This window comes from Narcine bancroftii, chromosome 9 (genome assembly GCF_036971445.1).
Source record: "Narcine bancroftii isolate sNarBan1 chromosome 9, sNarBan1.hap1, whole genome shotgun sequence".
NCBI classification, from domain to species: Eukaryota; Metazoa; Chordata; class Chondrichthyes; order Torpediniformes; family Narcinidae; genus Narcine; species Narcine bancroftii.
Window position 1 is genome coordinate 3,822,286 of NC_091477.1, and position 12,916 is coordinate 3,835,201.

The window sequence follows — 12,916 nt, forward strand, 5'->3', positions numbered from 1 at the left end:
ACCACCCCCTGCTGCAGCAAAGTCAAATGGCAGGAAACACTCAGCTAGTCAGGCAGACGCAGGGACAGTTCTTTCCATGAGTTAAGGTATCCCTGTTTCTTCCCCACAGATGCTGACTGACCTGCTGAGTGTTTCCTGCATTTTCAGTTTATTTCAGATTTCCTATACGTCTGCAGTATTTTGAAATCAGCCCCTTCACTTTTTTTTGGCACTCGGGGTTTTAAATTTTGCCTCGAAGGCAGTTCCTGGTACCTTTGCATCTTCCATGGCATGGCCCATATCTGCCTCTCCTTCATCTCGGTTGCCCTGTCATGAGAAGAATGGAAAATGCGTCAGAGCAGAGGTCAGGCAATCAAAACAACAACCTGCATTTATATGGCATCCTGTAAGGAAGCAAAACTTCCCAAGGCTATTCACAGGAATCTATCACTGTGACCTATGGAATGGTGGCAGGACCAGCGAGGGGGTCGGAGGCTGAAGAACACGCAGGCAGCGGCGGACGGTTGGTGACTCGAGATGAGGGCCCCTTGTAGGCTGCAGGAGACTGTCAAGGGACTTGCACCAGGCTTCAGACAGTTGGAGACTGGCTCGAGACTGACCAAAGTGGTTACTGGAATCGAACGCGAAAAGGTGGCGAGGGTGCTGAGGGGTTCCTGGTTGTGTCGGAAACAGATCTGGAGTTGGGGCGACCGAAGGATCGAAGAGGGGTCTGTGCGGCTGGAGGCGAATCCACAGACACTCAGTGTCTCTGGGTGGGGGGTGGGGGTGGGTAAGAGACTCTCTTTTGGTTCCCTGACTGTAAGGGGTGCCGGGCAATATCTGCCATTGGCGAATCTTTGCCTTACAGTAGACTGAAGGAAATTTCATGTAATATTACATTTTCTGTTTTATTACAGGACAATAAAAGAATTTTGTATCACTGGAAAGCTCTTTCATGGCAGCACATTCACGCTGATCGTCACATGTACCAAGATGATGTGATGGGAGTTTCATCTGTGAACAGTCCAGTTAGACATCTCAGATAATGGCCCCACAGTGCAGAGATCAGTGGGGACAGAGCAAAAGCAGCATGAAATTATTGGTGTGAGGGTCATTCAGAAGCCTGATAACAGTGGGAGAGAAAGTGCTCTTGAATCCGGGGGTGGGTGATCGCACACTTGTGAATCTTCTTCCTGATGGAAGAAGGGTGAAGAGAGTGTGGTCTGTGTGGCTGCAGGGGCACTGGAGACACATGGGTCCTTTCATATGTTGGCTGCTTTCCTGAGGCAGCAGGAGTAACAGATGGAGGGGAGGGGGGGAGTGTGATGGAGTCGATGGAGGGAAGGGGGTGTGAGATGGAGTCGATGAGGGGAGGGGGGTGTGCGATGGAGTCGGTGGAGGGGAGGGGGGTGGGCAATGGGGGTGTGATGGGGGGCTGAGATCTGTGTTTATAACAGGATGCTTCTGAGAGAGGGAGTGGTGGATACAGATGGTGAGGAGGAAGTACAGAAGGGTGAAGACCTGAGGTTGGGGAGGGCACAAGGGGCAGGGAGGTGGGCTCAGAGGGCTGGCAGGGTACAGAGGATGGTGACTGGAGTGGGGGGGGGGGGTGATGTCCACAGTATTGACAGCTGAAGGCATGATTCCAACAGTGGGCCGTGGAAATCCGAGACCAGAACAGATGGGGGGAGGGGTGGGAGACGGAAAGCTCAGCGACCTGGGGGAGTCGGGTGGCGGTGGTTCGGAGCGACCCGGGGAAGTCGGGCGACGGGGGTTTGCAGCAACCTGTGGGAGTCGGGCGGCGGGGGTTCGAAGCAGCCACAATGATGGGGTAGGGGGAGGTGGAGTGGAGATGTGAAAACAAGGGGCTACGACGTGTGCGGAACTCACGACGTACCTGGATCAGGGATATCAGGAACTTTCTAAAGTGGCCAGATGTTTCAGAGCTGATGTCATCCTCCAACTCTGTGTGATAGACTGCAAAGAAAACAGGCCAGCAACAGTGTTAGTCCAACACCAGCAATGGGCTGATCTGCATCTCCCTCTCTGCCCCCCGCCTCTGTCTCTCTGAATCCTTCCCTCCTTCTCCTCATCCTGCCATCAGCTCCTCTCCATCTGAATCCTTCTGTAGAAGAAACTATATGAAGATGGACAGAGTCACTATCAGAATTAACACCAAATCTGTGAAAGAAAGTTCTCGCCTCAGCTTTGACATAGACCCTGGTTGGTGAACAGCCCTTTTCAATACAGCACCTCGTCTGTGAGATATTATTTAGAATCTAAGTTGTAACCTGAACCGTAGTCGAGGTCACTAACAATGGTTATTAACACTTTCTTCACATTAGATAAAACTAAGATCTTAATACAAAAATATAATGAAGATCTTCATGTAGTTCTCACAAGTTTATCCCTTCGTGCTTTCTGTAATTGCCAAACAGCCTTGTTATCTCCTGTGGATGCTGCAAGACCGACTGCCTTCCTCCAGCATCTCTGTGTGTTTTTATTGGACTCATGACATCTGCAGACTTTCATGTTTCATTCAACAAACCTTGTTTGTCTCTCTGTATAAATATACGTGCTTTTGGAAGTAAATGTTAAAGAGGGATAGCAGTGGAAAATGGTGCCTGCCCTGCTCGACATAGCCTGTGAAATAAAGTCTGTGGAACGATACCCAATCGGTTAATTTCACTGACACCCTCTGGGCATCCTTCCCTTTGTATCTCTGGATTTTACCTTCCCTCTGCCTCTCTGTGTCCCCCTCCCTCTGCATCCTCCAGCATTCCCCCTCTGCAACCCCCAGTGTCCCCCTTCCTCTGCATTCCCTCCCTCTGCATCCCCCAGTGTCCCACTTCCTCTGTATCCCCAGCATACTCCCGTGTTCCCATCCCTCTGTGACCCTGTCCCTCTGTATTCCCCAGAATCCCCTCCCTCTGTATTCCCCAGAATCCTCTCCCTCTGAATCCCCCAGCATCCCCTCCCTCTGTGACCCCATCCCTCTGCATCCCCTCCCTCTGAATACCCCAGCATCCCCTCCCTCTGCGTTTCCGTTTCCACCCCTCCTCCCTCCGCGTCCCCTTTACACTGTGTCCCCCCGTTTCCGCCCCCTCCCTCTGCACCCCCCTCCCTCTGCATCCCCCCTCCCTTGGCGTCCCTGTTTTCTCTCCCCTCCCTCTGCGTCCCCTGCTCTCTACCTTGCTACACGAGGCAATAAACACACTTAAAGTATCTCCCCAATCTATCCCCCCTCCCCCCGTCTGCACCCACTCTCTCCTTGCTCCCTACCCCATCTCATCCCCCCTCCCCCTTCAACCCACTACCTCCTCCCTCTGCATCTCCACACCCCCATTCCCCTCCTGCCTGCTGAGGGGATGATCACGGTCAGTGGGCTGAATGGCCTGCCCTCATGTTGCAAGGTTCTAAGTTCTAATCGAGGTTGAGACAATTACAAGGGGAGTAGATAAAATGGATGATCATCATCTTTTGCCCCAGGGTAGGTGAGTCACAACCTAGAAGGAGCAGGTGAGAAAGGAAATCTTAAAGGGGACCTGAGGGGCACCTTCTCCACACAGGTGATGGGTGCGTGGAACGAGCTACCAGAGGACATGGGAGAAGAGGGGGCAATTAGAACGTTTAAAGACTTTTAAGGCATACACAGATTGGAGGGGAAGGGACTAAATGCAGGCAGGCAATGCTATCTCAGGGAGACCACTATGTCTATGGGCCGAATGGCCCATTTCTGTGCTGGGAAACTGTCACTCAGAAGTGCCTCAAGAAACCCTTTCGTTGTAGTCCTTTTAATTTAATTTTTAATTTTAATTTAATTTAAATTTTCATTTTGACAGACAACACGGCCCACAAACCCATGCTGCCCAAATGCACCCAATTAACCTCAAACACGGTGTAGAGTGCGTTGAAAGAACCAAAGACTTGTTGATCCAAACCAAGGCTTTTATTAACTAAAAGACCGGAGCATATCACAAGTCGGTTGACCAGTCCAGAATGACCTGGTCTGGCGAGGAGCAATCCTTTAAAACTTGCCAGTAGGTGGTGCTACACTCTCAGCCAAGAACAGTCACTCTACACTACCATCTGTACATATGTACATATACACATTGGTGATAGAATCTGTACTATCACACATGGGGTCACGGGGAAGGTGTTTGCCCGAGTCAGGGTCAGCACTCACCCTCCTTGTAAGCATCCTTGATGGCTGCGATCTCTTGGTTCGTCCTTGTGGTGAGGATCTCAATCAATGCCCGCTCGTCAGTACCAGCGCCCTGCTCGAGACAAGAATATTGGATCAGGAAACCTTTCTGGGACCTCAGGGGGTGGGATCAGGGGCGGGGGCGGGGGGGGGACAGGGAATCCCAACAGAGAGTGGGGAGAAGGGGAAAAACCATCAGAGAGGGTAGGAAACAAGGGGGAGAGGGGGAATCCCGTCAGAGAGGTGGGGAAGGGAGGAATCCCATCAGAGGGGGTGGGGAAGATGAATCCTGTCACAGAGGGTGGGGAGGAGGAACATGTTCACACAGAGGGTGAGCCTGTGGAGATATTGATGATCGTTCAGGAGAAACTAGATCGAGGGGAGCACAGCAACGGTGCTTGATCTTAACAAATGGTGGAGTAGGCTTCAAGGACTGAATGGCCTCTTCCTGCTATCATTCGACTTCTCCAGCACCAGTTTTCCTTGGTGTCTAATCTGAGTTTTGAATAAAATCAAGAGGCAAGGACAGACATCGTTTAACAATGTGATAGGGAAGATGGGGAAAGGGAAGGGGGGAAGGGGGGGAGAGAGAAAGACATTGGGGAAGGGAGTTACCAGAAATTGAAGAGGGCAGTGTGGATGCCATCTGGTTGATGAGTGCCCCATTGGAATATTAGGCACCGTCCCTCCATTTGTGGATGGCAGTGCCCGAATCCATGGACGGACATGGAATGAGGTGGGGAATTGAACTGGTTGGCCATTGGGAGGGTTCTTCCTGATGCAGTGGACAGAGTGAAGGTGTTCAGGGAAACGCGTCTCCTCCGAGCCGCTGGCAGCAGAGGGCCTGTCGGCACCTGACTCACCTTCATGGCCTTCTGCAGCTGCTTTGCATCGAATTGGACGGGAGTCATCATCAGGCCCAGGAGTACCTTCTGCAGCTTCCCACCAACCTCCGACTTCAGGTCCACCATCAGATCCTGAGGGGGAAGCGACAGGAGGCCAGCACTCAGACGCAGGGAGCAGTGTCTGCATTGGGTGAACTATCAGGCAATGTCCCACTGGGACCCTCCCCAGATCATCACCAGCGCTGTAGTGAATGTGGCTGTGATAATACAGATCTATCACCAATGTATATAGTTACAGTATCTAGACTGTGCTTACAGCGATTGGCTGAGAGCTAAGCCACGCCTACTGTCTAGGCCTTAAAGGGTTGTGTCCCTAGCCAGGTCGGATCATTCCGGACTGGTCGGCCACCTGTGAAGAGCTCCTGTCTTTTGCTAATAAAAGCCTTGGTTTGGATCAACAAGTCTTTGATTCTTTCGACGAGCTCTACAGTGGCCCAGACCATCACCGCCCCCCTCTGCTCCACCCAGTCCAGCTACACCTCCTGCTGTCACGGGAAAGTTCCCCCTCCCATCACAGTCACACTCTCTCTTCTTCCCCACCCCACCTTGTTTGTGGGAGAGCAGAGTCAAGGAGTTCCTGATGCAGTTATCAAGCTCCCGAATGAACCTCACACGTAAAATAACTGTCTTTATTCTGTCCTAATGATTGCTCTGTAACTCTGCCCTGTGGTTTTAGTGATGTACAATGGATGGGATGCTCACTCACTACACAAAGCAATACACTTGCACTTAAGGGATCTCCCCAATATAGTCCCCTCCCCCCATCTCTACCCATCTCTTTGCTCCCTACCCCGTTTCATCCCACTCCCCCTCCCCTGTCTTGTCTCAACCATCCCTCCCGTCTAGTTCCACTACCCCCTCCCCAGTGGCATCCCACTCTCCCCATCTCATTTCAAGCCCCCTCCCGTCTCATCCCACTAACCCCTCTCCCTTAGTCCCACTAGCCCCCTCCCCAGTCTCATCCCACTCTTCCCTATCTCATCTCAAGCCCCCTCCCATCTCGTCCCACTAACCCCTCCCCCTTAGTCCCACTATCCCCTCCCCAACTTATCCCACCCCTCCTCCCCTATATAGACCAACCCCTTTCCCAGTCTCACCCCTCCCTGTCTCTGTAACCTTCCCACCCTTCCCAGTCTCACCCCCCCACTCCAAACACCGAGCTCCATCCCCAAATTAAATATTAAAATTAAATTCCCAACATCCAGCCTGTCAGAACCTTTCAGGAACTTGTATCTTTGAACAAGTCACCTCTCATTCTCCTGTCTTGCCCTTCGCCCCAAGCTCATCAGGGAAGGGGATGTCAGGCAGAGTGCTGGTGGGGGAATCGGGCAAGTGGTCCTGAACTCTGAGGACCTACCCTCCCGAGCTGGGATTTGAACTGCTGACGTAGCAGCTGCCTCTGTGCATTGCTCCTCTGTGAGATTATGTTAATGATGGTCTCCTCGTCAGTGCCTGGGAATGAGAGAGAGCATACAAACACTCATTAATTTTCACCCCAGACCACATTCCAAGGAGTCAGAGGACATTCGACAGGTCGTCGGATATTCTATTGAACTTCTACAGGTGCCCTGTGGAAAGCGTATGGACTGGTGGCATCACAGCCTGGTTTGGGAGTTAGACTGGGCAGAAACGTGGATAGGATGGGGGTCAACCACCTGTATATTTCTGAAGGGTGGGAGGAAACTGGACCCCCCGGGGAAAACCCACGCAGACACGGGGAGAACGTACAAACTCCTTACAGACAGCGTGGGATTCGAACCCAGGTCGCTGGTGCTGTAAAAGTGCTGCTCCGACTGCTGCACCAACCATGCCACCCGCTTACCCCCAGTCGGTATCCCCACTGAGCCTAAGGGGATGGTCAGTACGGGGTGGGGTGGGGGGGGGGCGGGAGAGAAACACGCCACCACTTCCTCAATGTTCTCACAGAGGCACAGATCTATATAGCATGGAAATAGACCCTTCAGCCCATCGAGTCCCTGCTGATCAAAAAGCACCCATTTGCACCAATCCCCTTCCAGTCCCACTATGTATGTAGAAACAGATCCTTCAGCCCATCAAGTCCCTGCAGATCAACAAGCATCCATTTGCACCAACCCCATTTTATTCTTGGCACATTTCCAGCTCCCACCCCCCCACCGCAGTTTTCCCCCCACCTACACTCAGGAAGTGGGAGGGGTGGTGAGAGGAAGAGGACGACCTAAAATGGCAGCGACATTACAATCAGCGGAACCGTTCCACACTTCTGCAGCTCTGACCTAGTCCTTTCATGGCTTTGCGGAGAGCTTTGGCATCCACCTCAGGTTTGAAGTCGGGAGCTGGCGAAACCGTGCCCTTCAGCTGTAAGGAGGGGAGGGGGTAAAAATAGAGGCATTGGTTAGTGAGAGCACAAGGATTTGGGGGAGAGGGGACAAGGAAGATGTGGGGAAAGAGCAGCAAACCCCAGCCAACTGGCATGCAGGGATTCAGAAAGTTCTGCTCCCCCAGGCATGGCTACCATAGCAACTTTTTTTTTTTTTTTTTTTTACACAGCTTTGTTTTAAAAATCAGCCCCCCCCCCCCCACCGCAACAAATTGTGGGAGGCCCTGTGTGGACCCTGGGGCACTGAGACCCTGTGTGCAATTTCCACCTGAACCCTGTGTGGAACTCCAGAAAACCTCGGGGCACAAGGACGCCACATATCATTCTGTAACCCTCAGGTGGCGAGGACCCCACGTATCACCCCATGACGCTCAGGTTACAAGGACCCAGTAACCCATGGGTGATGAGGATCTAGCAATCCTAGGGGGGGACGAGGACCCTGTGTTGAGCTCCTGAAGCTCTTAGGGAACAGGCTGGATTGGGGTTACACGAAGGGCCCTAATGCCATGCAGGTTTCACTGGTCAGACTACACAGTGTCTCACCCGTAACCCTCAGGGCACGAGAACACTGCCATAGCCCAGTGACACAGGGATTAAGCATGCACTCTGTCATACAAAGCCCCACTCTAGTGAAGGTACAGTTAGCCGCAGTCGATTCTTGGGTTAGAGAGCATGGGTTAGTAAGCAGGAATGAGCAGAAAGGCCCAACAGCCGGTGCTTATGCACCAACCACCACAAAAATCCACAAAGCAGAAAAGTGAGCAAAATCAGGTCCTGCCTCAAAGAGACGGTGCCCCAGCAGATCGACTCCAGCAAGCTTATTTTAGAGAGACACCATGATCTCCATCTGTGGCTGTCGAAGCCGACAACTGGATCAGTATAGAATCACTCAGCATAACTCTTGTTGGGGGGGGTGGGGGGGGGGAAACACTACCTGTCAAGCCCAGAGTAATCTACTGGAGGAACTCAGCGGGTCGTGCAGCATCAGTGGGAGAAAAGAACCTGACAATTCGAGACCCATCCCACCATTCAGCTTGAACCACATGCAGATTGTACACACATTATACATTCATGTTGTTTTTATGATCAAACTTCAGATTTATTGTCAGAATCCATACACGACATCACATGCAACCCTGAGATTCTTTGCTGAATCAGGTTTATTGCCATGAACAGACGTCATAAAATTTGTTGCTTGGCAGCAGCAGGATCGTGCGATCCAAAGCCAAAGATTTCTCCAAATTATATTTCTGTAAATACACCATTTTATATTGTACAACTCCGATTCTCCAAAATCCTCATTTATCCGAAATGTTAAAAAATATATCCCAAACGAATCAGAAACCCTCATTTATCCAAAATTTTCTCGGTGCTGAACTGACTGGGGACGTAGGGCTCGCGGCGGCAGCAGTGGATCTCAAGCTCCTGGGCAGGAGTGGGGCCTTGGTGGGGAGGTGTCGACGATTGGCAGCAGCCAGCATTTTTTTTTGGCAAGAATTAAACATTATTTTAATGCTTAAAAAGCCTTCTCTTGTTGTTGTTTAAACCCTGTTACAAGTGATTTGCTGTGGCTACTAGGTTGTTTTTAAAAAATGACCGGTTCTTCGAAAAAACATTTATCCGACATAGGCCCGGTCCCAACTGTTTCGGATCATCGGAGTTGTACTGTAAATAAATGAGGGCAAAAGGAAAATGAGGGGGTGTCAATGGTTCACTGTCCATTCAGAAATTTAATAGTGGAGGGAAAGAAGCTGTTTCTGTCCTGTTGAGTGTTCATCTTCAGGCTCCTGTACCTCCTTCCTGATGGTAGCAGAGTGAAGAGGGTATGGCCTGGGGGTGAGTACTCAAGAAAAAAAAGATGTGTACAAAAGAGAAAGATAAATAAAAAAACTGGGGTAATTTTGTACAGAGTAATTAATTATTTATATTCTATTTTTTAGTGTATTTAATTCAATTAGGTACAGGAAAATCAGGTCTAACTGCAGAAAATAATGCCTCTCGTGAGAGCTGGCCTTGGTGGCCGCCATGTTGTATTTAACAAACTAACAGGAATACAGGGTAATTCCAACAGGCGTCCATTACGGGATACGACCGGTCAGCCAGGACAGAACATGGACGTGTCGGGGAGTGCCTGTGTTATGTATTTTTTTGCAGTTTTTTTTTCCCTACAAACTATCTGTTCAGAAGCAAGTCGGAATTACGCTGCACTTGAACATCATAGGATGTATATGACAATAAACTCATGTGGGCATCATTGTCACCGTTCTTTTTCTCCCACTGATCCTGCTCGACCAGCTGAGGTCTACAAGATTCTAAGAGACATACATAGGGCGGAAAGCCAGCACCTGTTTCCCAGGGCAGGATCAGCAAACACCAGAGGACACGTGTACAAAGGGAGGGAGGTTTGGGGAGATATTAGGGCAAGGGTTTTATTTCATCTTAATGTCTATTCATTTATTTAACCTAGAGAGTTGTGGGGGCCTGGAATGTCTTGCCAGGGGTGGTGGTGGACACTGGAACATTAGTGGCATTTAAGAGATTCCGACAGGATTGAAAATAATGGGTTGAGGTAAAGAGAGGTAAAATTTTCCAATTTACGGGTGGTCTTGGTGGGTTAGTACCCAAGGCCATGGACAGACATGTGAGTGTGTCACAGAACTGAAATGGTTGGCCTCTGTCACTGGTGCGGACGGAGCTCAGCGAAGCGATCTCTGGGCTTGCGCCCAGTCTCTCCAATGCAGAGAAGTTGAGGGAAGGAGGGCATTCGTGGAAGGTACGTAGAGGGTCAGCACAACATCATGGGCCGAAGAGCCTGGACTGCGTTCAAACGTTCTGCGTTGAGCCCAGTTTTTGTAGGAACCAAATTGTGGCCTGATGGAATGAGAGATTGAAACCAACGTGCTGGGAGTGACTCTCAGCTACCACCAGCAGATGCCCTGTGACAGCAGCCTGAACGAGCCCCATCTCTTGAACGGATAGGAGAGTCACCATCTCATTGGCTGTTTCGCCGCCACTTCGCCTCCAATATTCGAAGAAAAGTAGGACATTTCAGAAGTTGAGGCAAAAATTGAATGATTATATTCACCATCCTTCATTGGGAATGAAAAGCCCATTTCAATTGTGATTGTGAGTCTGGGAGGTTACCGTCTCTGTAAGGTCGAACACAAGCCATGGTTAGCGGTTTCGGGGATCGAAGGCAGAGGGTATAAACCAAACCTCAACTCGTGCGGAGGCACTCAGCTCCCAAATCTGATAGGCAGCTTGCGCAGCCTCGGGAAAAAACTCGCCTGCCACACTGTAACAGCAAGCAGACAGGAGAAAGGGTGAGTCATCAGAGAGAAACAGGACCCTCGGCCAGTCAGGTGGGGAGGGGCAAGGGTTTGACCCCCCCTCCCCTTCAAGACCACAAACTCCTGCCCGTGCCCAAGCTGCTGCCTATCTGCATCTTCCCCCAGACCCCACTGCAGTTCAGTGGCGCCGCGTTGCCTTTGGCCATTCCTCTCTGACTGCCTACCGCTTCCTCTGCATGCAACCCCTCCATCTCCCCCCTCCCCCCGCCCCGTTCACTCGGTACTAAACCTACACGGAGACTTCCAGTGCAGAAACAGGCCCTTCATCACATCCACTCCATGCTGTCCGCCAGCCAGCCCACATTCCCCTCCCTCTTCTCCCACACATCATGGGATGATGACTGCCCCCACTTGAACCACCAACCACCAGAACACTCAGGGTAAACCCCACTCATCCCCGGGGAGAACGTGCAAACTCCACACAGACTGAACTCAAGAGTCGGAGATGTAGCTGCTCCACTCCATCAGCCTGAAGCCTCTCTGCCCTCAAGTGTTGCCTATATCTTTCCTTCTACACTCTCGTCCTTACTTCACTCTCAACTTCCAAAGCAGGGTGGGCTCTTCAAATAAAGGCAGATGGCAAACTCCTCATATCCCATCCAGCTACCACCCCACACACAACCAATCAATTCATTCTAACACAGCACCGTGCAGTGTAACTCCCTCTCCCACATCCTGTTAAAAACACGGAAATGCTGCAGGAACTCTATCGGACTCACAGCATCCTCTGGAGGCAAAGATGCATCACCGACGTTTCGGGCCCGAGACCTTCCTCAAGGTATCAACAACAAAAGAAGGCGCCAGAATAAAGACTGGGGGAAGGGTGGGGGGTGGGGAGGAGTCCAGACCAACAGACAAAAAAGTGTTCATTGGATCTGAGAGAAAAGCTGAAAATTGATTTTGGCTCTGTGAAAGGAGACAGAGGGTAAAGGGGAGAGGGTGGCGGGGAGGCGGGAGGGGGAGGGTGGGAGATCTCCTGTCCTCTTATCCAATCCAACGCTTACCATGCTGCACAAAGATCAAGATCTGCCCCATCATTGCGGTGGGAAACATCATTTGGCCCACCTAGACGGTACTGACCAGCAGTTTGCACTGATCCTCCATTCGCCCAATAACGTTCTTCTCTTCACTTTCTACCTACGGGCCGTTTGTTAATGAACAATCTACTGCAAGAACTCAGCAGGTCGAGCAGCATCCATGGGATGGTCAACGATTCGGGCCAGAACCCTTGCTCAAGGATCAGCCTTCACCTCCCACCGATGGGATCCTCCAGCAGGTTGTTGCTCCAGATTCCAGCGTCTGCAGTCTCGAGTTCGTCTCCAGAGGAGGCGAAGTCGGTACAGGGGCTTCAATATGTCCCCCCCCACCCATGAGGGAAGGGACAATCACTTCAGACCACCCCACCCCCCACCTCTGTCGCCCCAGCGAAGACTCACTCATCATCGCCTCCACAGAGTCGCAGTAAAGCTCGCTTGTAAACTCCAGACGTGTCACTCTGGAAGGAAGAGGAGGACTTGTGAGACAGCAGGCACCAGACAGTCCCATCCCCACCTTCCCCTCCCCATTCTCCCGGCATGCTGGGATCTCCGCAGGAGCACGACATCCTAGCCCATGTGACCAGAAGACGCCATCCTGCTTATGCTTGATGCTCACAGAGGTGGCTTCATAGAAAGCCAGAGGAATTTCTCCCACATGAAGCAAGATGTGATGGCCAGGTTACGGCCACCATTCACCATGATTCATTCACCCTACCATCCTCCGTGTAGCTCCCGCAAGAATTTTGGTGCATCTGGACAATCTACTTGGGTACACAACAATAAAGTTAAGTTTATTTATCATCTGATTGTACAAAACAACCTGATGAAACAGCATCTCCTGTCCCCGGTGCAAAACACAGACACACAACTTGACAGAACAGACAAACAATACACATTCAGGACAAGGATTTCATCTATACAAATAAATAAATAAATGCTGTTTTGTGAATACGAGAATCTTGGAGGGTCAGTGGGAGCAGTTCCCTTGGTCGTTCAACATTCTCACTGCCTGTGGGAAGAAGCTGTTCCTCCGCCTGGTGGAGCTGGCTCCGATCCTCCTGTATCTCTTCCCTGATGGGAGC

The 12,916-nt window shown here is 51.1% G+C and overlaps 1 protein-coding gene across 1 annotated transcript in view; it reads right to left on the bottom strand.

The window, feature by feature from the left end:
* Positions 1–12,916, bottom strand: part of anxa6 (annexin A6) — a 66,321-nt gene that overhangs the window by 12,532 nt on the left and 40,873 nt on the right. Inside the window, exons 13-20 of the mRNA XM_069898020.1 lie at positions 12,234–12,292; positions 10,664–10,742; positions 7,344–7,425; positions 6,446–6,540; positions 5,047–5,160; positions 4,166–4,256; positions 1,877–1,956; positions 253–306 (exon numbers count right to left, since the gene is read on the bottom strand). Of these exons, the coding sequence (XP_069754121.1) occupies positions 253–306; positions 1,877–1,956; positions 4,166–4,256; positions 5,047–5,160; positions 6,446–6,540; positions 7,344–7,425; positions 10,664–10,742; positions 12,234–12,292 (654 nt within the window). The remainder of the gene's footprint in view (positions 1–252; positions 307–1,876; positions 1,957–4,165; positions 4,257–5,046; positions 5,161–6,445; positions 6,541–7,343; positions 7,426–10,663; positions 10,743–12,233; positions 12,293–12,916) is intronic.